Source organism: Aricia agestis, chromosome 8 (genome assembly GCF_905147365.1).
Source record: "Aricia agestis chromosome 8, ilAriAges1.1, whole genome shotgun sequence".
Lineage (NCBI taxonomy): Eukaryota > Metazoa > Arthropoda > Insecta > Lepidoptera > Lycaenidae > Aricia > Aricia agestis.
In genome coordinates, this window is record NC_056413.1 from 3,357,604 (window position 1) to 3,381,662 (window position 24,059).

At 37.3% G+C, this 24,059-nt stretch overlaps 2 protein-coding genes across 3 annotated transcripts; one reads left to right on the forward strand and one right to left on the reverse strand.

The window, feature by feature from the left end:
- The first annotated feature begins 2,518 nt into the window (after positions 1-2,518).
- On the forward strand, positions 2,519-14,296 carry LOC121729237 (reduced folate transporter-like). 2 transcript variants are annotated; one of them, XM_042117690.1, is made up of 7 exons: positions 2,519-3,120; positions 7,257-7,387; positions 7,968-8,112; positions 10,555-10,688; positions 11,838-12,041; positions 12,575-12,810; positions 13,961-14,296. In XM_042117690.1, exons 1-7 carry the CDS (start codon positions 2,886-2,888, stop codon positions 14,193-14,195), a joined length of 1,320 nt encoding a protein of 439 aa, XP_041973624.1. In that variant the 5' UTR covers positions 2,519-2,885; the 3' UTR covers positions 14,196-14,296. The 2 variants fall into 2 exon arrangements, with proteins under 2 accessions (XP_041973624.1, XP_041973625.1); XM_042117691.1 differs by having other exon boundaries at positions 11,856-12,041.
- A 2,878-nt stretch (positions 14,297-17,174) lies between these two features.
- On the reverse strand, positions 17,175-17,704 carry LOC121729248 (single-pass membrane and coiled-coil domain-containing protein 4). Its single transcript, XM_042117703.1, has 2 exons — positions 17,559-17,704; positions 17,175-17,447 (listed from the first exon to the last, which is right to left on the reverse strand). The coding sequence occupies exon 2, from the start codon at positions 17,419-17,421 to the stop codon at positions 17,239-17,241; it is 183 nt and encodes a 60-aa protein (XP_041973637.1). The 5' UTR covers positions 17,422-17,447; positions 17,559-17,704; the 3' UTR covers positions 17,175-17,238.
- Between the last annotated feature and the right edge of the window lie 6,355 nt (positions 17,705-24,059).

Below are 24,059 nucleotides of genomic sequence, written 5' to 3' on the forward strand. Positions count from 1 at the left end.
AAAGAGTTATTTTGCTCACTTATCTTTTCACTGTTTCGCACTAAGTTAGAGTTATTAGAATATTGAGGCTCCCCTGGGGTCATCAACTTACGACACTGGTCTCTCGTATGGCCGTGGCGCCGTGGATGCCGGCGCCGTGGGCGGGTGTCGCGCCGGAGCCGATGATGGAGGCTGCTGACGAGTAGCGGCACGCACGGGAGCAGGGCCTGCTACGGCCGGCTCGCGCGGGACCGGGTACACGGCGTCGGGAGATGACGAGGCGGGAGCCACATGAGATGCTGGTTTCAGGCCCGAGCTGGGCCTCCGTCCCTCGTCAAAGGCGAAAAAAAGTAGAAAATCCGTGAAGCTGCCGATTTCTTCTCTTCTTAGCCTTTCTCGGATGCGGCTACTCGTAAGCGCGTAGGTGATGTCCATTTGAGCGGAAAGAGATAGATCGCCCCTTGGTAACCTCGCAAGGAGGGCGCGTATTCGCGCAACGAAAATATCTGTATTTTCGCTTTGCTGAGGACTGCCGAATATTTCGAGATATATTCGGTGTGGAGGGCGACGGTCTCCGTACGCACTAATTAGGTTTTCTTTAGCCTGCCTCCATGTTGATAAGGTGCCTTTTATCCCTTGCCACCACGTGGCGGCGTCTTCTTTAAGGAGGTATGCCAGGCCTCTAATAATGTTAGCGTCCGACACTTGCGCACATTCGCAATATGCTTCTATGGCGTCGATAAAGGCTACTACTGACTTTTTGCTTCGGCCGGAGTAGGACGCCGTGCAACGCGCAAGTGTAGCTTCGGCTGGCGGGACGGAAAATGTCGAATTGGCCCTAATAGATTGCAGTAATTCCCGAAAGGCTTCGGTCTGGGATCGCTGCAACGCTGCGATTATCGATGTCATATTTTCTTGGATGAATGTTGTTTCGACTCGGTGCAGGGACGCGTCGTCGCCATTATGAAGATTTTCAAACGACGCGGCTGGCGTGCTCGGTCGAGAGAGATTTTGCTCCTCCTCCCTACGTGTAAGGCTCGCCGCTCTGCTTCGTGTCATCGGCATGGTGTACCACTTTTCACACTTCACTGGTTTCCGCCCTTTTCCGAGACGTTGGGGCGCCATATATGAGGTTGGTTCTCAGGGATGAAATCAGAAGTCGTGAGATTCGGAGTCTATACCCTGTTTATTCCAGCACTACACAAGTTAAAGAGTACAAAGAAAAACACAAAGTTGGAAAAAGGTTTGGAACAAAAAAAGAAAGCGTGGTCGCGGTACAAGAGAATATTCGCGCACTTGTTGCTCAAACGCCGGCGGCCAGCGGACTGCCCCCGCGTCACTCTGTTGCCCCGCTCAATCGTCTAGGGGGTGAGCGAGACGGCGATAGCCGTCACTGCAGGAATCGGCTCGGCATGCGCCCGCGAGTACCCCGAATGGGACGATCGGATGCTCGGTTTGCTACAATCGATAATTTAAAAATATCGAATCACTTCGTAAAGGAATTGCAATCGAAATTATCGATTTCGTACTGACATTTCAGTGGTGCCGGCGATTTAAGATGGCCGCCCTTTTTTATCGATTTGATTTCGATTCAACAGAGTCAATCTCTATTGACATAAGTTCTGTTTTATGCATCTGATATTTTTCAAATGTTTTCGTAACAATAATTTTTCACAGTTAATATTTATAATTTTTATTAATAAGTTAGCATTTAGCAACTTTTCGTTTTTATTCATTTACAATTATAGGAAACATTTGTTTTTGTAGATGGAATATAATTTATTACACTTTGATTTTTTTTTTGTTTTCTTGTAAAAAAAACCCGTAGCAAGGAATATGTAAACTGTCACCTATATCATCATAAAACACACAAACTATAGTAAAACATCACAATTTTATATTGTTAGAACAAATATATGTACAGAGAATATCAATAAAAGAGGTATTTACATAACATAAAATTGATTTAAAATTGATAGGACGAGGAATGTTGATAGGGAGGAGGTCATAAAGGGAGGAATGGTTTTTGGGACAGCAGAAAAAGATATGGTCCAAGGTACCCTCATCTAAACCACACTCACAAAGAGAACTATCCTTGACCCTAATTTTTTCACATTCCCGGCAAAACTCCAACTGACAACTTGAGCTTGACAAGCATTTCAAATATTTTTTGTGGCTTTTGGCACTGACATCGGGGATGTACTTTGCCACTGTATACAAAGCTTTGCAGTCTTCTTCTGATTTCTGAATAATAATTTTCATCAAAATTTACATCGATATCGTCATGTCTAAAGTCTAGTCAAAATCAAAGTCTGCAAAGAATGGCAAAGATCATTCTGTTGCTCATGAGATCAGCCTGAATTTCAGGCTTCAGCCATGAGCCAATGAAAAATCAGCTGATTCAGATATATTTCAGGGCCTGAAATATCTGAATCAGCTGATTAATCAGCTGTCATTGTCATGTGTCAGTTTCCCAGATCAAAACACAGATCATCACAGACACAATAGACTTAACAGATGTGAGATGACAGATCAAAAGTCAAAATATGTCGTAAAGAAACTTTGTCCTGTCACCTGTGAACCAACCTTTTTAATTAGAAAAAATTACAATATTCTTACGTAAATATTAAAGTAAATTATAAAAAACATCAACCCAATATGTGGAATGCTTCGAAGCCGTATTGAAATATGCATAATGTAAAAAAATTACCGATGTAATCCACTACAAAGTTGTGCAAAATCGTTCTCGTAACGATGCACCCGCGAAAGAAAAGGAAAAAACCTAATTACCTGAGTCCACATGCTGAACTTAAAATCAGATTTCGTGAGAAATAATTTGAGCGCAGCCGGCGTAGGACGTGCGCGTGTTTTTACCTACTGTACTGTGTAACTACAAGTCCTTCAAGATGCAAGAGTGGTTGAAGATTACCCTATTTTTATGCTTATTCGGCACACTACGAGAGATTAGACCCTCAGAACCATTCGTGACAGAGTTTTTACTGGGAGAATGGCGCAATATCACCGACCAACAACTTAGTCGCGAGGTGTACCCTGTGGGCACATATTCTTATTTCTCCCTTTTGGTTGTTGTTTTTCTCGTAACGGATTTTCTGCGATTTAAACCAGTCATCATACTTTCTGGTGAGTGAGTTAATCATATTACACATGCAGCTACATCATATTTAGGCTGATTTTAAAGTTTATAAGGCTAACAGGGACTTTAACCTTTAAAAAAATTAGTTAGAAGTCATGGTGAATGTCGAAATAATATACAATTTTCTCCCAAATATCATGTATTATATATACTTTTGCACTATCTTCTCTTTACATTAAAACTAGATGATGGCCCCGCAACTCTGTTGCGCCAAAACTCGTTTATCGCGGGGAACCGTACATTTTTTCGGGATAAAAAGTATCCTATGTCCTTTCCCGAGACTCAAACTCATGCCAAATTTCAGCAAAATCGGTCCAGCGGTTTGGGCGTGAAGAGGTAACAGACAGACAGACAGACAGTCTGTCATTTATAATATTAGTATGGAAGTACATATTGAAATTGATTTATTAAGCCACATTGTAAAGTTATCATTCACAAATAAAAAGATAATTTATTATGGTTTTATGATATAACTAGCTGTGCCCCGCGGTGTTACCTACGATTTATTAGGTAAACTAAATTGTGTTTTCCTAGGTAAATAGTTATTGGTATAAGAGACAAAACGAATTGAGTTTGATAATCGGAAACATCAATTTGGATGACTGAGAGATGGAAGTTGATTATTCTGTCTTATACTATTGTTTTTAACTGATTTCCAAAACAAAGAAGATAAAAATATATATTTTATGTTCAGATGTGATTTTTTATGATACTTAAATTAATACTTTGCGGTTTGTGACACGAAAAGGAACCGTCGGGGTCGGGGGGCCGCAGCCCCCCAAGTAGAAGACGGGACGAAAACCTGTTAATCAAATGACCCTCAAATCGGTGTGTTTAGTTTAGGTTAGTAGAAATTCACATTTATGATAAAAAACTTAGTTTGTTCCTAAAAAGGACAATTTAAACTCAGCACTAACAACGCGATACCATTTCGTTAAAAGCGAAATTATCAGGAGGGGGGGGGGGGGGGATTGGTGGGGCGCAGCCTCCCCAAGTAGACGATGGGAGGAATGCCTATTAATCAAATGACACTCGAAATCTGTATGTTTAGTTTAGGTTAGAATAAATTCACATTTATGATAAATAATTTAGTTTGTTCCTAAAAAGGAGAATTTAAACTCAGCACTAACGACGCGACACCATTTCGTTAAAATAAATCCTACCAAGAGGGGGGAGGGTTTGGGGGGGCGCAGCCCCCCAAGTAGGCGCCGGGACGAAAGCCTATTAATCAAAAGACACTCGAAATCTGTATGTGTTTAGTTAAGGTAAGAATAAATTCACATTTATGATAAATAACTTAGTTTCATCCTAAGAATGAGAATTTAAACTCAGCACTAACGACGTGACACCATTTCGAAAAAAGCAACACTACCAAGAGGGAGAGGGGTTTGGGGGGCCTAGCCCCCCCAAGCAGATGGGCCGGGGCAAAGTCCCGGTTCACAAACAGCGGAGTAATCGTTGAACATAAAAAATTAAAAAAACGAACATAACATAACCTCCATTTTGAAAGTTGGTAAAAAATGTAGCCTAATCCAGGATGTCAGCTACCTTCTTGTAAAATTTTGTCGCAATCGGTCCAGCCGTTTAGGCGTGTAGAAGTAACAAACATACAAACTCACATACTTTCGGCCTTATAATATTAGTAGGATAACTTAGTTTCATCCTAAGAATGAGAATTTAAACTCTCAGCACTAACGACGTGACAGCATTTCGTTAAAAGCAACAGTACCGGTTCACAAACAGCGGAGTAATCGTTGAACATGAAAAATTAAAAAAAACGAACATAATATAACCTCAATTTTGAAAGTCGGTAAAAAATGTAGCCTATGTGTTAATCCAGGATGTCAGCTACCTTCTTGTAAAATTTTGTCGCAATCGGTCCAGCCGTTAAGGCGTGAAGAAGTAACAAACATACAAACTCACATACTTTCGGCTTTATAATATTATAGTAGGATTAGTAGGATAACTTAGTTTCATCCTAAAAATGAGAATTTAAACTCAGCACTAACGACGTGACACCATTTCGTAAAAAGCAATACTACCAGGAGGGGGTGGTCTGGGGGGGCGCAGCCCCCCCAAGCACATGTGCCGGGGCAAAGTCCCGGTTCACAAACAGCGGAGTAATCGTTGAACATGAAAATTAAAAAAAACAACCATAACATATCCTCCATTTTGATTAATCCTCCAAAATGTAGCCTATGTGTTAATCCAGGATGTCAGCTACCTTCTTGTGAAATTTTGTCGCAATCGGTCCAGCCGTTTAGGCGTGCAGAAGTAACAAACATACAAACTCACATACTTTCGGCTTTATAATATTAGTAGGAAGTAGGATATATAATCTTCTATCAGCTAAAATAAACATAATAGAACAAATATTATGTAATAACCTAATCCCATAGTAAAAGATTATAATGTACTTGTCTGATAAATTGCATTAAGTCGTAATCAATGGAATTTTCTAATTACATATATGATTTTCATAGAATTATATTTCATAGTGTCAACAAAACAAGTGCAAGCAGGATATCTCTATTAAGTATTGCAGACACAATAGATTTTCAATTGTTATATGCGGCAGCCGGCTGCCGCTGCTGCTTGAGGATTGAGGGGTTAATTCCAGATAATAATTATTACTTTAATACATAACTGCAAAAACTGTATACTTGAGTGCTTACAGACGAACGGCACGTGTCGGCGGCACGCGTCGGCGGCAGTCGACGGCAGACGACGGCACGTATCGGCGGCGATATTTTTTTACAGTACGTCTACTGTATCGGCAGCGTACAGATTACCGACTAGACAGTATGTTTATCTTCAAATTAGTCCAAACAAAGTTTCTAAGTCAAAATTTCTGCTTTCGACTAATCCATCCACACCCCCCTTTTGAGCATTCATTTACTAGGCTAGTCGATAATCCGTACGCTGCCGATTCAGCGGACGTACTGTGAAAAAATTATCCGTTTGATGTGAGACGTCCGTTGCGTATAATACCGACCTGTGGCCGCTTACCTTTAGGCGGTACGTCACAACTGGGGGCCTACCACCACCTCTACTAAGCGACACCGTTTGACAGATAAGCAATAATTACTTTAACGTCAAGCGAGCGATCTTAAAAATTATATTTAAAAAGTGAGTAATGTTATTGTAATCTTACAACAAAGTGTTCTGGAAACATGATAGTCTTAGAAAAGCTCGTGGTAGGCCCCCTGCAAGCGTCATAAACGGCTGCCGTCGACTGCCGTCAACTGCCGCCGACACGTGCCGTCAACTGCCGTCGACTGCCGCCGACACGTGCCGTTCGTCTGTAAGAAGCCAGTATGAATAATGTTAATATTATATTGAAATTTGAACTATAATTTCATGGTTTAAATGAGTAATTTTTATTAGAGCTATGCTAAAACAATGAAGTTTTTAATGCAGCTTCAAGGCTATATTTTTAAGGTTAAATAAGTACATTTAGTTTTTCAATGAATATAATTTTGTACCACAATTATTCAGTTTTATAAAAAACATGGTAGTAAATTCTAGTGTTGACTTTCAATAATTTAGAGAACTATCTCTGTATGTAAAAAGTGTCCGCTGAAATGCGTTAAATTAGGGTGGCGCTACAGTAGCAACATGGTAAATTTTAAATGATTTAGCAGCTTTTATTTCAGCTATTTTAGGTTATGTTTTAATATGCTTCAATTTATATTTTGTCAGCTATTTTAGGTTATATTTTAATATACTTCAATTTATATTTTGTCACCAACGGCTACATTCATTCCATACCCTTTGCTGCAGCTAGCGCCACTCTTGGAGGATTTTTCAACTATTATTTACTGCGTACAGCTGGACACTTTTTCAAATATCCCCCATATAAGATAGTTCTCCTCCATCTACCCTCTATAACCATGATAACTAGACACATGTCGAAAGCCTATGCAAGCTTAATCTAAAACGCTCGAGCTACTCCCGAAATCCCCTCTTCCCCTCCCCAAGTATTATAAACCAAGACATTATAAAACCAAAATATGTTATCTATTTTATTTTCAAAAGAATAGGATTTTGTATTTAAGGACTCTGGACTACCAAGTAAAAAATATTATTTATGTAAAAGATACATTGTTATAATATTTTTTAGGTCTAAGTGGCATAGCCGTGTATGCTGTGTTACTGTGGACGACAAGTATAGAATGGCTCCAGGTATCTCAATTCCTGTATGGCCTGTACATGGCAACAGAAGTTGCCTATCTCACATACATTTATGCCAAGGTATGATACATCATACAAGATACTCTTATGGTACCAAAAAATAAGTCAGAGGGAAGGGACATATTATTGTCTTTTACGTCTCTTAAAAAAGTCATTAGAGGCGGAAAGAGTCTGTCGTAGGATGCAGGTAAGTACATCAAAGTTCAAGGCATACCTAATACTTGTAAAAGGTAAGGAATGCCAAGTTTCATGCATTTTAATTCAAATTAGGTATGGATTACAGTTGCACTTCTTTGGACATTTATAATTTTTATACGTCTTTAAATTTGGTAGAAATTCGCAGATTGACAACCTTCTAACAAATTACTATACTTTTAACAAATTACTATACTTCTACTACTACACACACACTAGATTAAAAAAATATATATTTTCTGTTTTGTTTTTCACATTCTGTTTAAATTAAGCTATACCTATTGTAATTACTGGTTCGAAGGTGGGCGTTGACACTTGTGCCACAGCCCTTATGGGCTACTATAAGTGTCATCGCGAGTAAATGTTTTTGTCTATTTTGTTATTCTGTTTGGAAAAATAAAATTTCATTTCATTTCAAATTTCATTCTAGCGTTTCTAATTTCAGGTGCCCTCAGCCAAGTACCCGCTGGTCTCATCATACACGCGCGTTGCGGCGCTGGTTGGACGCTTCCTGTCCGGAATATCCTCGCAGCTGCTCACACACTTCGGCATTATGGACTATAGGGACCTCAACTATATTACATTTGCAGGTAAAGTAAGATTGCATGCTGGTACGCAAAATATAATATTATGTAGTTTTCTCTTGTACTTGTTTATGTGACCATAAAAACAAACTATGTTCTTACGCACGCATAAAAAATGCATGATATAATGATTAATGAACAAGGAACATTTTAAATGCAATAAGTACCTAACAATTATCTTTATTACCTAATTAAGATAAAGGATCTCAGTAATGTCTGATAAAGAATTTTTGCCGTTCAATCAAAAGTTATCAATTAATTATTCAGACAGAATGTTGTCTGTAGACGTCGCAAAAAACTCAAAACAAAGATTCATTGATAAAAATAGCGATAAAGCATATTGGTGGAACTTTTTCCTTCTCCATAAGAACTGACCTAGTGTACCAATGAGTTTCTAAAATACTAGAGTAGCAATGTCTTACAAAAGATTCTCAGAAATGCGTAACCACTTTTTTGTTCAAAAGACAATGTCAAGTCATATATTCGTTATGTCATTATGTATGTGAGATATGCCTGCAGGCATCTTCGAAGTGGCAACGCGTTGCTACCGTAAACTTCCAATCTAGTTACGTTAGTAACATAGAATATCATTGTAGTGTACAGAATTCTTTGTTCATCCAAAGATGACCAAAATCTGTTGCTATGAAACAGATTTTGATCGTACGTGACACTTTATGTGATGTAAAATGTCGCGTCGCTCCATTGTTATGTATTCATGCCTATAGTTTGTGCGTTTTATGATGATATGCGTGACACATTATAATTGACAACAGTAGGAAAGTTACCTAACAAAGATTAATCGATAGTTTAAAAATATCGAATCACTTCGTAAAGGAATTGCAATCGAAATTATCGATTTCGTACTGACATTTCAGTGGTGCCGGCGATTTTAGATGGCCGTCCTTTTTTATCGATTTGATTTCGATTCAACAGAGTCAATCTCTATTGATATAAGTTCCGTTTCATGCATATGACATTTTTCAAATGTTTTCGTAACAATAATTTTATACTCCTATTTCACAGTTAATATTTATAATTTTTATTAATAAGTTAGCATTTAGCATCTTTTCATTTTTATTCATTTACAATTATAGGAAACATTTGTTATTGTAGATGGAATATAATTGATTACATTTTGATTTTTTTTTGTTTTCTTGTAAAAAAAACCCGTAGCAAGGAACATGAAAACTGTCACCCATATCATCTTAGAACGCACAAACTATAGTGTGGGTTCACCTTAAGTGTTAACTTATGGAAAATTTTACAGCGGTAATATTATCATAGAAATAGAATATAAATCATTTATTTGCTGAAATAAGGTACAATATGATGTTAAAGTAATGTGATCAAGCTCTCTTATTTTGGCATATCCTAGATATCATAGGTTACAAATTACTATTTACACAATAATACAAACTATGTTGTCCGCGCAAAAATTCATTCATCGCGCGGGAACCGTACATTTTTCCGGGATGAATACTAGACAGAACGATATTTGACCTCGACACTATTTTATTAGTACCTGCATGGTAGGGGCAGAGGGCGTTGATAGTATTCCTGTGCGTCAATTAGATGGCGTTTTCTGAGAATAAAACAGGGACGCGTTGTTAGTATTCCTGGCTGTCAATAGATGGCGTTTTTAGGGTTCCGTAGCCAAATGGCAAAAAACGGAACCCTTATAGATTCGTCATGTCTGTCTGTCTGTCTGTCTGTCCGTCCGTATGTCACAGCCACTTTTCTCCGAAACTATAAGAGCTATACTATTGAAACTTGGTAAGTAGATGTAGTCTGTGAACCGCATTAGGATTTTGATACAAAAATGGAAAACTTATTACAAATTTTAGCGGTCCCCATAGGTACAACTGAAACAAAAAAAAATTTTCATCTAACCTATGCGTGTGGGGTATCTATGGATAGGTCTTCAAAAATCATATTGAAGTTGAAGAGAGACTCTTCCAAAGTGGTAAAATTTGTGTGTCCCCCCCCCCCCCCCTCTAATTTCTAAAGTAGGGGCATGATAAGTCTAAAAAAAAAATTATCATGTACTATAAAAACTACCAACGAAAATTGCTTTGAACGAAATCTAGCAAGTAGTTTTTTTTTAAACGCCATAAATGGTAAACCTTAAATTAACTTCCATTAAATCAACTGAAAATATATAAAAATAAATTAAAAACCTTTAAATTTCATAAAAATAAACCTTACTGCTGCTGCGGAACCCTTCATGGGCGAGTCCAACTCGCACTTGGCCGGTTTTTTTAATATTTTTTAGTGTATATATATCTATACAGATTTTTTGAACATAAGAAATAACTTCGTTCCATTCGGGTGTCCCTTGACACCTCTCAAGTTTTTTAAAATCCGGGAGTCCGTGAAAACTGTGCTTGATTTTCTGAAAAGGTTGGGAAACACTGAATTCTAGTTTATAATCTTAGTATGCATGTCCAGCCCAGATACTGGCGACGTTCTGGGCGCTGTGGCTGCCGGCGGTGCCGTACGGGATCTACTTCCATCGCCGCTCCGTCGTCAGTGAGCTCCAGCTTGACACACAGTCGCCGGGGAAACAAGCCAACGTTGATAAGGTTAATAATATATTATGGTTGTATTTGTTACAAAACTAAGAGATAATACTTCAGGGTGTGTATGTGTTCTACTTAGAGAGTTTATTGTGAAACTATCAGCGCTGAATGACAATTTTTTTCACATAATATGTATGGGGAAACTCGTGACGCTGGGGCGCTTCACAGTTCACGCTTGCCCATACAAAAGTGAATAAAATGTTTTTTTCGACGCTGCCACTTTCACAGTAAACTCTTAATAATAAAAATATGGAATACATACAGTTCCTTAAGTACATAATTTTATTATCACTTAGTTTTGTTACATTCTGTTTATTGATCATGAGCACAGGGGGGACTGGGGTTCTGTCCAAACATATATCGAAAAACATGATTCATTGAAAGATAACCCAGCAAACAGATTGGCAATATCTGTTGGCTGGGTTTGTTAAACGCAACCAAATAGTGTATATTACACAAACGAACCAGAGGGCGCTACACTAGCACACAGAGCCATTTAGCCGAAACTTTTTCGTTTTCGCTTCGTTATAGAATCGCCGCTCAAAATGTATGGAATTGACATAAGACGAGTCGAACGTCAACGTCATATTAACGAACGCTTATGTCAATTCCATACATTTTCATCGGCGATTCTATAACGAAGCGAAAACGAAAAGATTTTGGCTCACCCCCAGAATATATCCGACCAAAATCCGACATGTTGCACACCTCAGATCAGAATAATATTGACAGAAACGTTGTCGAACGTCGTCCAAACTTTTTGTTTACTGTGCTGCTCTGTACTGGTGCTGCTGTTTAGCGTAAAAAGATGGCAAGAATATAATATCCTATTATGTAGGTGATAGGTCCACCATCAGCGTATGAATATATTTTGATAGTATCCATCCATACTAATATTGCCATACCATACCATAAATGCGAAAGTGTGTCTGTATGTCTGTCTGTTACCTCTTCACGCCCAAACCGCTGAACCGATTTTGCTGATGATGTAGGTATGGAGTATACTATATACTTTGAGTTCCGGGTAAGGACATAGGATACTTTCATTCCGGAAAAATGACCGTTTCCTGTGCGATTAACGAATTTTGGCGCAACGAACTTGTGGGCGTCATCTAGTATGTTATAAATATAGCGATACATACAAAATTTTAGAAAACAATGGTATTCCAGCGCCCTCTGCACCGCGACGCGCTAGACGCGGGGTCGCTGATAGCACGCCATGCGCGCGCCGCGTACGGCCGCCCGCGCGTGGTCACGTGGTCGCTGCTGTACGCCGCCGCGCTCGCGCTGTTCGTGCAGGTGCAGACGTACATGCAGGTGCTGTGGGTGGAGATCATGAGGGAGACCGGCTCTCAGGTAGACTTGGGTTCTTTAGTTCTATTGTACTCTGTTATTCACGTCACGCGCTCTTACTCTCAACCAACTAGCACCACAATCCTAATGCTAAGTACTCACATACTGTTTTTGCTCAATCGAGAAATAACGTTGCGCAAAACCCGCGGCTCGGGCTTCACACATTCAGCATTGCTCGATAGTTTTATTCTAAATCGATATATTATTTCATTCCATCAATCCGGCTCGATCCGGTTCCATCAATCCTTCGAGCGGCTCGATGCGAGCCTTCGAGCTGTCAGTTTTGCGGTCCAAACAGTAATTATTACTCGATTTGGAGTAAAACTATCGAGCAAAACCGCATGTGAGTACTTAGCATAAAACACGCTACGAAGTTTAAGTGCGGCTGATCGAGCATAGCACAACGCTCCGTTAACATATCTTCATTTAGTAGGCTCCTCTCGAAATTCCGAAGAGTATACACGGTTACAGTTAAGCGCCAACATACTAACAAAACTAATCTTAAATAAGAAATATTTGTTTACATAATCTTACAGCTGGCGTTCAACGGTTTCGTGGAGGCGGGGCTAACGCTGCTCGGTGCGGGCGCGGCGCTCGGTGCGGGCGCGGCGCTCGGTGCGGCGTGCGTTCGCCCCGCCCCGCTACCCGCGCCCGCCGCCGCCGTACAAGCGCTTGCAGTGTTCGCAGCCACGTACGCACAGAATATTTACGTGTCGTACGTCGGATATATAGTAATGGGCACGCTGTTTCATTACACTATCACGCTCGCAAGGTTAGTAGTAATAATTATATAGCGTTTTCGGCATCTACAAGCACAGAATATATATTAGTAGTACCAACAGAATTCCCACTAGCGAAACCCGTTTAAAGAAATAACGACTCATGCTACGATACTATAAAGATCAAATTTCGACCGCGCAGTGCTAGGTGGCTACAATTATATTTACCTACATGTCCGCTCTCTTTCTATCGCATAACTCGTACCTTTTCTGACGAAATCAAGGTTTTCGCCTTTTAGAAAACAAAATATATTTTTTTAATTACTATTGGTACGAATCATGAATTAAATTCCTTTATAATCAGTAAACAGTATATACGCGACGAAAAATCTTGCGCGTGCGTCACCGCTCGCTTGTGAGTCCCTAATGATTTGCCACCCGCGGGTAGTATTTACAGTTAGATACCTACACGCACGAGTGAGACAGGCCTGCTAGAAATTAGAACTGCTCCGGGGCAGGGCAGGTGGGGCGGGCCGAACGGATACGAAAATCGCCGAAGTTTAAATTAAGAACATAAACTACCTATTACACTAGTACTATGTCCATGTGCTTCGTGGATCATCGGTTTTGTTCGGCTATTTTAGTATCCTTTCGGCCCGCCATGCCTGCCCTGCCCCCAGGGCAGTTCCAGATGCTGAAAACCTAGGAATAAAACGAAAACGCTATTAGTTTGTACCCATTTGTTTTTTTTTTTTGCCTAACAGTAAGGTAAAATATTTTCATTAATTCAGTCACTATTATAATATTATTATTTATTCTATTCATATTATGGATGCGAAAATATGTCTGTCTGCTACCTCTGAAATCTGAACTGTTTAGATGTGTGCAACAATTAGTTTTATATATTTTTTAATGATAAAATGCAAAGGAAAACCTTACTCATAAAACATTAATACAATAGATATGTTACAAATGTTTTATTCTTGTCTGATAAGTAAGAAAACTCTTAAAGACGAAGACAAAACATTGTACCTACATAGTACAGCTTAAACATTGAGTAATTTTTTTGTAATAGTAATGGTTTTTTTTCAGCCAGCATACTTTAATGTGAATTTTATTTTTTTTAACACCAACAACTTATTCTAAATAAGCTTATAGAAATAAAAAAATAAAAACTAAAATTTTAATATTATTCTTTTTCAGTGCAAAAATAGCCAGTGAACTCTCTGACGAGAGCTGTTTCGGTCTCATATTCGGGATCAACACCCTGGCTGGGACGGGGATGCAGGCTCTACTTACATTCATCCTCCTGCAACAGCTGGAGCTGTCTATTTCGGCAATGTATTTCACTATAAGCGGTTTATACTTAATACTCGCCGCCTGCTGGCTGACGGGCTGTATGATCAACTACTTCAGACAAAAACATACCGCCTTATAATGTATTAATTAATACTTGAAAAAATAATGGCAATAAAACGGTAAGCCAATCAAGCAAAATGTGCTATAATAATAATTTGAAAAAATTTTTAGTTTGAATATTAAAAACGATTGAGATAGTGTATAATTTTTATATTTAATTTAATGAGAACCAAGTACCTATTAAAAAGAATGGACAGACACATTTTCAGGTTATTAATATATTATACTAGCTGACCTGGCAAACATTGTTTTGCCACAATAAATTATTTCTATATCAATATAAAAAGTAGATAAAACCTATTCTCAGTCTCAGGCATAACAAATGTACCATTGAGCAAATTGATTCCTATGCAGCTGACAGACCTGCAACATAATTTGGCCGGATCATGTCAATTTCAATGTTAATTATGATCTGTCGGCTGTGTTTGACATAACGCGACCAAACTACGTAGATCCCCCATCAGACAAGGAATCAACTTCTCTGATAGTACATACAAAATCCATTCAACCGGTTGAGCCGTTATGGAGGAGTTCGCGCACAAACACTTTCACACGAGAATTTTATATATTAGCGTACTCCGCGTTCCACAACAAAGCTCGTTGATGTGGGCAGTAAGGCTAAATTGGAGCTGGGTATGGCAACTGGCACGTCTCCCATATGTACCTACTAACCTGCAGAGTGGTCAAATTTCAGGGCTATGAACAATCTGCATTCAACAAAGTGTGAGCATAATGTTATAGGGGGATATTAGATTATCATAATATATTGGATACGAGATCATTGCGTCAATGATATTGGATAACGTAATATAGACATATGATTCATTTCTTCCTTGACCATAGATTTTTGACATTTGCTGAGAGATTGGATCCAATACGGTCATAGAAATAGGTGTTGCCAGTTATTTAATATAAAAAAGAGTTTTAATTTCTTGTTAATTGTTAATATGTTTCAAATAATGTAATGTAATTATTTTTCTAATTATATACTTGGATAATCTTGCTGAAATAACAAAAAACAAGCCATATTAAAAATGACGATGTCTTTTGACAAATCAAATTCTCTGAGATCTAGTAACCCTGACGACAATACCTGTCAGCGTTAGCACTCTCCATTGGCTATTGAAACCACATATGACGTAAAATAGGATCAATGAAATATGATAATGTAATATGCAGATATGATCAAATGATCATATATTATATTGGATCCTATATATGATCATAGAAATGATCCAATATAATTAATGATAATGTAATACCCCCCATAGAGACCTTTGCCCAGCTGTTAATAAGAATATTTTAATGATCCAATATATGAAAACATATTTCTAGAAATAAACAGTATTCTATTTTCTAAAAGACAATAGATTTTGTGAGCGACTATAACAAGAATGTAAGTTTTTATATTTTTTTATTGTTTTAATCAATTCAAAAATAGGTACAGTCTGGCATAAAAGTGAAGAAATTACAAAGTGGCAACATCGTATTGTCATCCCTTTTTTCTTAGATTGATTTGAAAGAGATGACACTACGATGTTGCCACTTTTTAAGTTCTTCACTTTTATGCCAGACTATAGGCTGTAGGAGACCAATGATGTTGTCTTAGTCTTGTAGCATATCATTAGTAGTAATTAGTATGTTAGTTCATCTTCTTAGCTGTAGGCTGTAGCATATCCTCTTTGGCTATAGGTTGCATATTACAAAACAAAATTAATTATTGTAATATTTTTTGTCAACTGTTTTTAAGTATATGTATGTTCAGCTTAAGTTTATGATGACTATATGCCAAAATTTTGAAGTTCCTATATTGATCTTGTTTCCAAAATTATTTATACTTACATATTATTATTATTTAAAAGTTGTTGAAAAATGTATTAATATAATATGAAAAAAAAATTGTTAAATATGTTGGTCAAAATTAATGAATTCATTACTTTTTAAAATAAATTAATTTATAATTTTTTTGTGAATAATTTAGTTTTTATAGTTTAATATGTTTAAGCATTTGTAGTGTTAGTTAACATTCCAAGGTGTTCTTGAAATGTAGATAATGTTACTTATTGTGCTCTTTTATAATTTTGGACATGGCGGTAATATCGTGGACATACACGGTAAAACGATAACATGGGGAAGTAAAATTGTATGGAAATATATGAAGACGCTTTTAACCGTCGACGATAATTTTTTAATGTGCATGTCTACACTCTTCTGAACCACATAAATCTTTCGCGGTGCGTAAACTCAAAAGGGCTTTTAACCTACATGTATAAATACCTCGATCGTGGGAATCGCAGACACAATAGATTTTCAATTGTTGTGGCAGTGCCAGTGGGGTGACACTTGGGTATTGATGCGTTAAAAAATATGATAAAAACAAAGATAATATGATTTGAGAAATTGCTTGTTATCTTCACTATTTTTTAACAAATTATTTGTATGATAATATTATGATTTATTTGCGATTTGTAGATAAAATATTATGTTATGTTATGATTCTGATATTTCTGACCGCAATATTATAATAGTTTAAACTTTAAAGTGCAACAAATATGTATGTAGTACATTTTTTGTCACATGCAATACTTTCTAGTTTTATATTTTATATTAATTAGATCTTTCTAATTTTGGTGCTAAGAGGTTAAGAAAATATTATATTTCATTATTAAAGACCAATCGAATTTTATTTCAAACATAGTCAGACAGTTGTTTTAGAAAATGGAGTAGAACTTAGAAACAGTGAATAAAGTAAAGGTCTTTGAACTGCACTAGATTTGAAATCAAACAAAAATTACCTTTTTGTTTTATTTTTAAACATTTATAAAATACATAACATGTTTAGAGTAGATTTAAATATAGTCAACACAATAAAATTTAGATCATGTTTTCAAAATTAAGTTGGTTACACATCTTGTTGCTTTACTGATATGTGGTGGTCATGGAATGTTATTTGTTACTGGTCTACATAGAATTGCACTCACAACCTTAGAGCAATAATTTACACTTGTTGCACCCGAAAGCCCCCTAATACTAATTCTTATATACAAATGGACAAAATCAAGTTACGCATACTGCATAGAGGAAGGTCTGGTTTTAAAGTAAACATAAGTACAAATTAACAAAAATATAACCGCAAAAGTCGGCAGGACTACTGTATTCAACTGTTGACGCATTTTGGCAAACTCCTGTTTTCTCTCGCGCTTTTGCTTAGCGGTTTCTTTAACAGCACCTTTAAGCTTCCTCATGATGTATCCTCAGTCCTCACCAACAGCTGTGACCAAAAATACACTGTTTTAAGTCCCAGAACTTGCCTACGTGTACCAAATTCAAGAGAACAGGATATAAAAAAGTATGAATTAACTTTTGAATTAAAGATATGTACCTGTTAAAAGTATTTCTAGATTAGTTTTAATTCAATAAATAAAAAAATCTTTAAAACACGTCAGCAATTCAGGTTTGAAACACGAATATTGCAGAAATCACAGATTACTAGTATATATTTGGCAGAAATAAACACATCAACAAAATACAAATACCAAAATCTCTGACGTTTGACAATCTGTCAAATGTCAGAACGGTGATGACAACTGACAATAGTTTTTTTAATAACGTAATGGGCACAAAACTTTTTGTGATACCTTCATACGGTAGAGCTAAATTTACAACTAGAGAGTAGAGACATACTAATATTTTTTATTTTTTTTTATGAAATAAGGGGGCAAACGAGCAAACGGGTCACCTGATGGAAAGCAACTTCCGTCGCCCATGGATACTCGCAGCATCAGAAGAGCTGCAAGTGCGTTGCCGACCTTTTAAGAGGGAATAGGATAATAGGGGAGGGAAGGGAATAGGGCAGGGGTTAGGGGATTGGGCCTCCCGTAAACTCACTCACTCGGCGAAACACAGCGCAAGCGCTGTTTCACGCCGGTTTTCTGTGAGAACGTGGTATTTATCCGGTCGAGCCGGCCCATTCGTGCCGAAGCATGGCTCTCCCACGTATATATATTCTGTATATACAACATATATATTATGGACAATTCCATTATCGCGGGTGCAACAGTTTGACACATTTAAAGCTTCCTACAGGCAAAATGAAGCATATTTATTAATAAAATATCCCTTGAAGGGATACATTTAAACTAGTTTAACAATGATTTATAAATAAAAACCTCATCAAATGTACGAAGGGCCACATCGCGACATCACTTCAAACTTGTTTAAGTTTGAAGTGATGTCGCGGGTGCAACCAATTTGACCCTCCATTTTCAAATAAAACTAGCCGGTTATTCAGTGCAGAGCAACGTGCAGAGTAATAATTTATTTCAAATTGACACATTACAACAGAAGACACACAGAATATATATTAGACATTACAATAGAGTATAGACGAGGTATAGACACTGTCAGTTTCTCAAATGTGGTAACAGATGGCGTTAGCATGTACATTTTAACTTATTATTTTTGATACTAACTGACACCCCCACTTATCAAAAATAAGTAAACATTGTCATGACACATCACATACCATCAATAAACTATGAACTAAGCAAACTACATTTTAACGATTCCTAAGGTCTCCATAAATTTATAATGTTTTATGGATCCTAACCCTTTGGTCAGCAAATCCGCAGGCATCTCGTTAGTTGGCAAGTAAGAAATAACTACCTTATCATCTTTAACGACCTCTCGCACAAAGTGATGTTTAACATCAATATGTTTTGTTCTATTGTGACATTGATAATTTTTGGTCATTTTCAATGCACTTTGGTTGTCACAATACAACTGAGTTTTGACCAAAGTTCCAGTAAGTTCATACAATAGTTGTCTTAAATATATGGCTTCTCTGCAGGCTTCAGAAAGTGCCACATATTCGGCTTCCGTGCTCGAAAGCGCTGTAACTTTCTGTTTCCTGCTCTGCCAAGAGATAGCTGAACCTGACATGACAAAGCAAAAACCAGTATAGGACTTGCGGTCTAAAGAATCACTAGCCCAGTCGGCATCAACAAAACCACTTAAACCATCTCCCTTACTACTGAACTTTAAACAATATGTTTTTGTTTTACATAAATACCTCAACACCCTTTTTGCATAATTCCAATGCTCAGTATTGTAGCAAGTATTAAATTGACTTAAGTAACTAACTGAGTAAGCAATATCAGGCCTTGTCATAACAGCTAGATACATGAGACAACCTATAAGTTTTTGATAACTAACTGACACCCCCACTTATCAAAAATAAGTAAACATTGTCATGACACATCACATACCATCTTGTTCTGGTGTGTACGGGTTCGTCTTTTGGTGTACAATGCCACATTCTTTCAAGAAATCTTCCATCATCTTTGAACAAAACTCTCCACCATTATCTGTTCGTAGGATCTTGATATTGGCATTTTTCTGTTTCTCCACCATTAATTTAAATTCTTTAAAATATTTAGGCACCTCACTCTTTTCTTTCATGAAATATATAAATGACATACGGCTGTAGTCATCCACGAAGAGTAGGAAGAATCTGGCCAAACCTATAGACCTGGTTTCCATTGGCCCACACACATCAGCATGCACAATTTCCAGTACCTCCGTAGCTCTGGAACCAACGGGAAAAGGTAGACGTGTCTGCTTGCCCTCGCAGCAAATTACACAGTTAGATTTTGTAATTTCACAACTGCCTTCATAGCTAACACCTTCCACGGCGCCATTCTTCATTTTATTCAAGTCGTTATGGTTTATGTGTCCTAACCGCCTGTGCCACAATAATCCATTGTCTTTTGCAAGAAAACAATTTGTCACTGGTGTATCACAGATATCCAATTTGTATACACCGTCAGTTAAATTGGCAACAGCTACCAGTTCTTTCTTCGCATTGTATATTTTACACTGACTGTCTGAGAAGGACACACTGTTGTTATTCTTTATAAGCTGACTCACTGACAATAAGTTTGTTGTCAGGCTAGGCACTAATAAAACATCTTTTATTGTTACATCATAACCTTTCTGTGTTGATATTTTAACATTTCCTTTACACGAGACTTGAAGTTTTTCCTGGTTTGCCACCAAAATCTCCGGGAAAGTTTGTGGAGTCGAATCCTTTTCCAGCCAACTTTCGACTGCTGTCATGTGGGAACTTGCTCCCGAATCTACGTACCACTCGCATTTTCCATATTTAGCGCTTAAAAATACTGCACTAAAAGCATTAGAGGACTTATTTCTGTTTGATTTGACCACCATAGGACATTGATTACGATAATGGCCCGGCGATTTGCATTTGTAACAGGTTATGTTATTTTTATTTCCTCCTGTCATTTTGACATTTGACATCCCGCCTTTATTGGTGTTGCCAGCAGCGGTTTTATGTTTCACCCATTTTGTTGCAAGTGCCGATTCAGACTCATTTTCGTTACAATATGTCACTGATGCCATTTCTGGTTCCATATCCATCAGCTTGGTCTTGATAACGTCGGCTGTGATTTGAATGCCAGAGTGTTCTATTGCCATAATCATAGGCGAAAATCTATCCGGCAATCCGGCCAGCATCAATGATCCAATCCACTGATCTGTTATATCGAAACCTGTACCACTCAATCTTTGCGATGTTTCCACAATTTGAGTCACGTAGGCGGTCATATTTTCACAGTTCTCTCGTCGTATTGAAATCAGATGCCGCAACAAAGAAATCTTCCTCGAAAAACCTGAGTCGTCAAACAGAGATTTCAGTTTATCCCACAACTCTTTTGAGGCCTTTGTCTGCCTGATGTGCACGTACAAAGCTGGATCAATGGTTAGAGATAATTTGGCCCGCGTCTTCGCATCATCTTCGGGTTTAATATCTCTTCCTTCCACTGTCTTGACACAATGTAACATGCCTTCCAACACGAGTAAATTTTCAACTGCAAATGTCCACTCATCGTAGTTATCCCGGCCTTTCAACTTAGGCACACTAGCTAAATAGTTCGTTGACATCTTGCACAACACGACTTTATTCGAAAAAACTAATATTTCACTTTAAATACTGTGGAAATTCAGGGATAAGCCCATAAACTCAAATAAAACTAGCCGGTTATTCAGTGCAGAGCAACGTGCAGAGTAATAATTTATTTCAAATTGACACATTACAACAGAAGACACACAGAATATATATTAGACATTACAATAGAGTATAGACGAGGTATAGACACTGTCAGTTTCTCAAATGTGGTAACAGATGGCGTTAGCATGTACATTTTAACTTATTATTTTTGATACTAACTGACACATTTACCATTAAGAGCTGTGATGAGTTCATATGTGAATACTGTTTAGTGCAAAACTTTTACAAAATAACTTGCCTATATTTCAAAATAGCATAAAACAAAGAAACTATGTACTTAACTAGATAAAATTACTAGAAATTATTAATATTTCTACGATTGATGCTCTTAGCTGTAAAGTTTTTCGGGCTAATGCATCTCTTCGTATACTTGGTAGCTTTCTGCCAATCTCTACGAAGATTGCTCTGGCGCACACAAAGCTGTTACCTATATTGGACTATGCTGATGTCTGTTTTATCGATTTAACAAAAGAGCTGCTAGATAAACTGGAAAAACTTCAAAACGTTTGCATTAGATTTATTTTTGGATTACGGAAATATGACCATGTTTCGGAATTCCGCAGAAAGCTTTGCTGGCTTCCTATTCGATCCCGGCGTGACGCTTACACTCTTTCACTCCTTTATATTATCCTGTTTGACCCTTCCATACCTTTATATTAAAAAATCGCTTTAATTTCCTACGTGACAACCACCAATTATCGTTACGCTCTTCTAACAATCTGACCCTTGAAATCCCCTCCCATTCCTCTTCCCTATTTTCTAAATCCTTTAGACTAGGTTGCACCAGAGGCGTGGGTAAAGTTAAAGTTAAATATGGCGTCCAAACATCCCATATTCTCATACGACATCTGTCAATTTTTCCGGTTATAGTTAAAGTTAGTTGGTTCGTGCTGCAGTACTTTGGAACTCACTGCCACTGGAAATTCGTCGCGCTGATAGGATTAATATTTTTAAAAATAAGTTAAGACACCATTTCTTAAATAAGACATAAATTTATTATTATTATTTTTAAGTTTACTGTTAATTAAGTCACCTTTCTTTGGTTTGTACACCTACACGATGTTTGCAATCTCTTTTAGACAATCCGATACACAAAAGGTTGACTGGAAGAGATTGCTTGTTAGCAATAAGTTCGCCTTTTGTGCATCATCAGAACATGTTTTCATATGTAATATGATTTTTATTATGTATTTTATGGTGTGCAATAAAGTGTTATTGTCAAAGCTGGGCACCGTTAATCAAATAGTAAACTTCGTTAATCGTTAATCCGTTAAAAAGAAAGTTAACTTCGTTAAACGTTAAAGCGTTGCATTTCCGACGAATTAACGCAAGTTAACGTTAATCGTTAGTCCGTTAATATGTGTAATATGATGGCCTTGTTATAACTTATATATTATCATTGCGTTAGTGTACATACAAAACCTGTTGGTTTAGGTTCTGGAAGTTAACAGGTTAGGAACAAAACAAAATACTTCTATAATTATTGTATTCTACGTAACTAAATTACACTGCACTCTTCTTTATCAACATGCAAATGATTTATAATAACAATAAACAAATCACTCTATAAGCACCGGCGCTGACTAATGAAATGATAAAACGAACAAATATCTTCTCACTTGCACGCGCCTGAAAATGTATCTGCCGTGCCTCAGCGCCGCGCTGCCCGCTCGTCCGGCACTTCTCGTTTCATACTAACTGTCCGAACTTTTCGCGCCGCGCCGTGGTGCCGACTGTCGTGCGGTCAATTATAGTAGGCATTGCATTAACGATTAACGGACTTCTGCATATTAACGGAAGTTAGCGAGTCCGTTAATATCTTTAAAAGCTAACTTAAAAGTTAATCCGTTAATCAAAATGTTATCGATTAACGGATTAACGAGTTAATGCCCAGCTATGGTTATTGTATTGTATTGTATTGCGGCCGCAACATCAAAATTCTCAAATACGTTAAAGGTGAATTAAATCGTAATTCTCTAACAAATTTAATTTTTTTGACATGGAATATAATATAATTATACTAGTAAGTTTGTAATAAAACTGCACCAAATTGTAGTTTTTTTTTTAATTTTCCCTGACCTGCGGGGCTAAAATGGTCGCTTAGTTGAATCATACAATGAATCATTTACGATTCATTTTTAAACTTCTCTTAACGTGCAATTCATTTAATGATTCGTACTAAGCAATTCATTTTTGTTTGACATTTTTCTATGAAAAGTCGTAAAAATGGTCCAATAAATCTGAATTGCTTTTCTGTCAAATAGCAGAATCATCAAATTTTACTATAAATGTCATCTTTGATCTTAGAACTATTCTTATGTCGTAATACATTATAGATATTGTACTTATAACTAAAGAAATTTAAAATTACAAAGTCGGTTTCAAAACTTTAAAGTTTGTATACAAACATGACCAAAGTAAAAAATGTTGTCAGCATATAGCATGGCTTCATAACGTTATCGATTACTAGAAAAATTACCGTTACGTACCGTTATTTTTATAAGGGTAGCTTAACGATATTTTTAACGATATCTAGTAGGTAATATAACATTTAAATATAGTTTAAAAAATGCCGTTATTATGACCGGTAAAAATATCGTTATTTTCTGGTATGCAACGATGCCAGTTCGACGCGACACCTTCCGTTCATGTTAGTAGACGCACGAAATCTCACTCAAAGCCCAACTTCGAGCACCAAAGTTTTTTCGCAAGATTTGTGCTTATCTACTTTTTAGGGTTCCGTAGTCAGCAAGGAACCCTTATAGTTTCAGTCTGTCAGGCCATCTGTCTGTCTGT

Coding starts and splice junctions, on each gene's coding strand:
- LOC121729237 (XM_042117690.1), top strand. CDS start 2,886: ATGCAAGAGTGGTTGAAGATTACCCTATTTTTATGCTTATTCGGCACA. Junction 10,689..11,837: donor AACAAGCCAACGTTGATAAG/GTTAATAATATA, acceptor ACAAAATTTTAG/AAAACAATGGTATTCCAGCG. Junction 12,042..12,574: donor TGAGGGAGACCGGCTCTCAG/GTAGACTTGGGT, acceptor ATAATCTTACAG/CTGGCGTTCAACGGTTTCGT.
- LOC121729248 (XM_042117703.1), bottom strand. CDS start 17,421: ATGAGGAAGCTTAAAGGTGCTGTTAAAGAAACCGCTAAGCAAAAGCGC.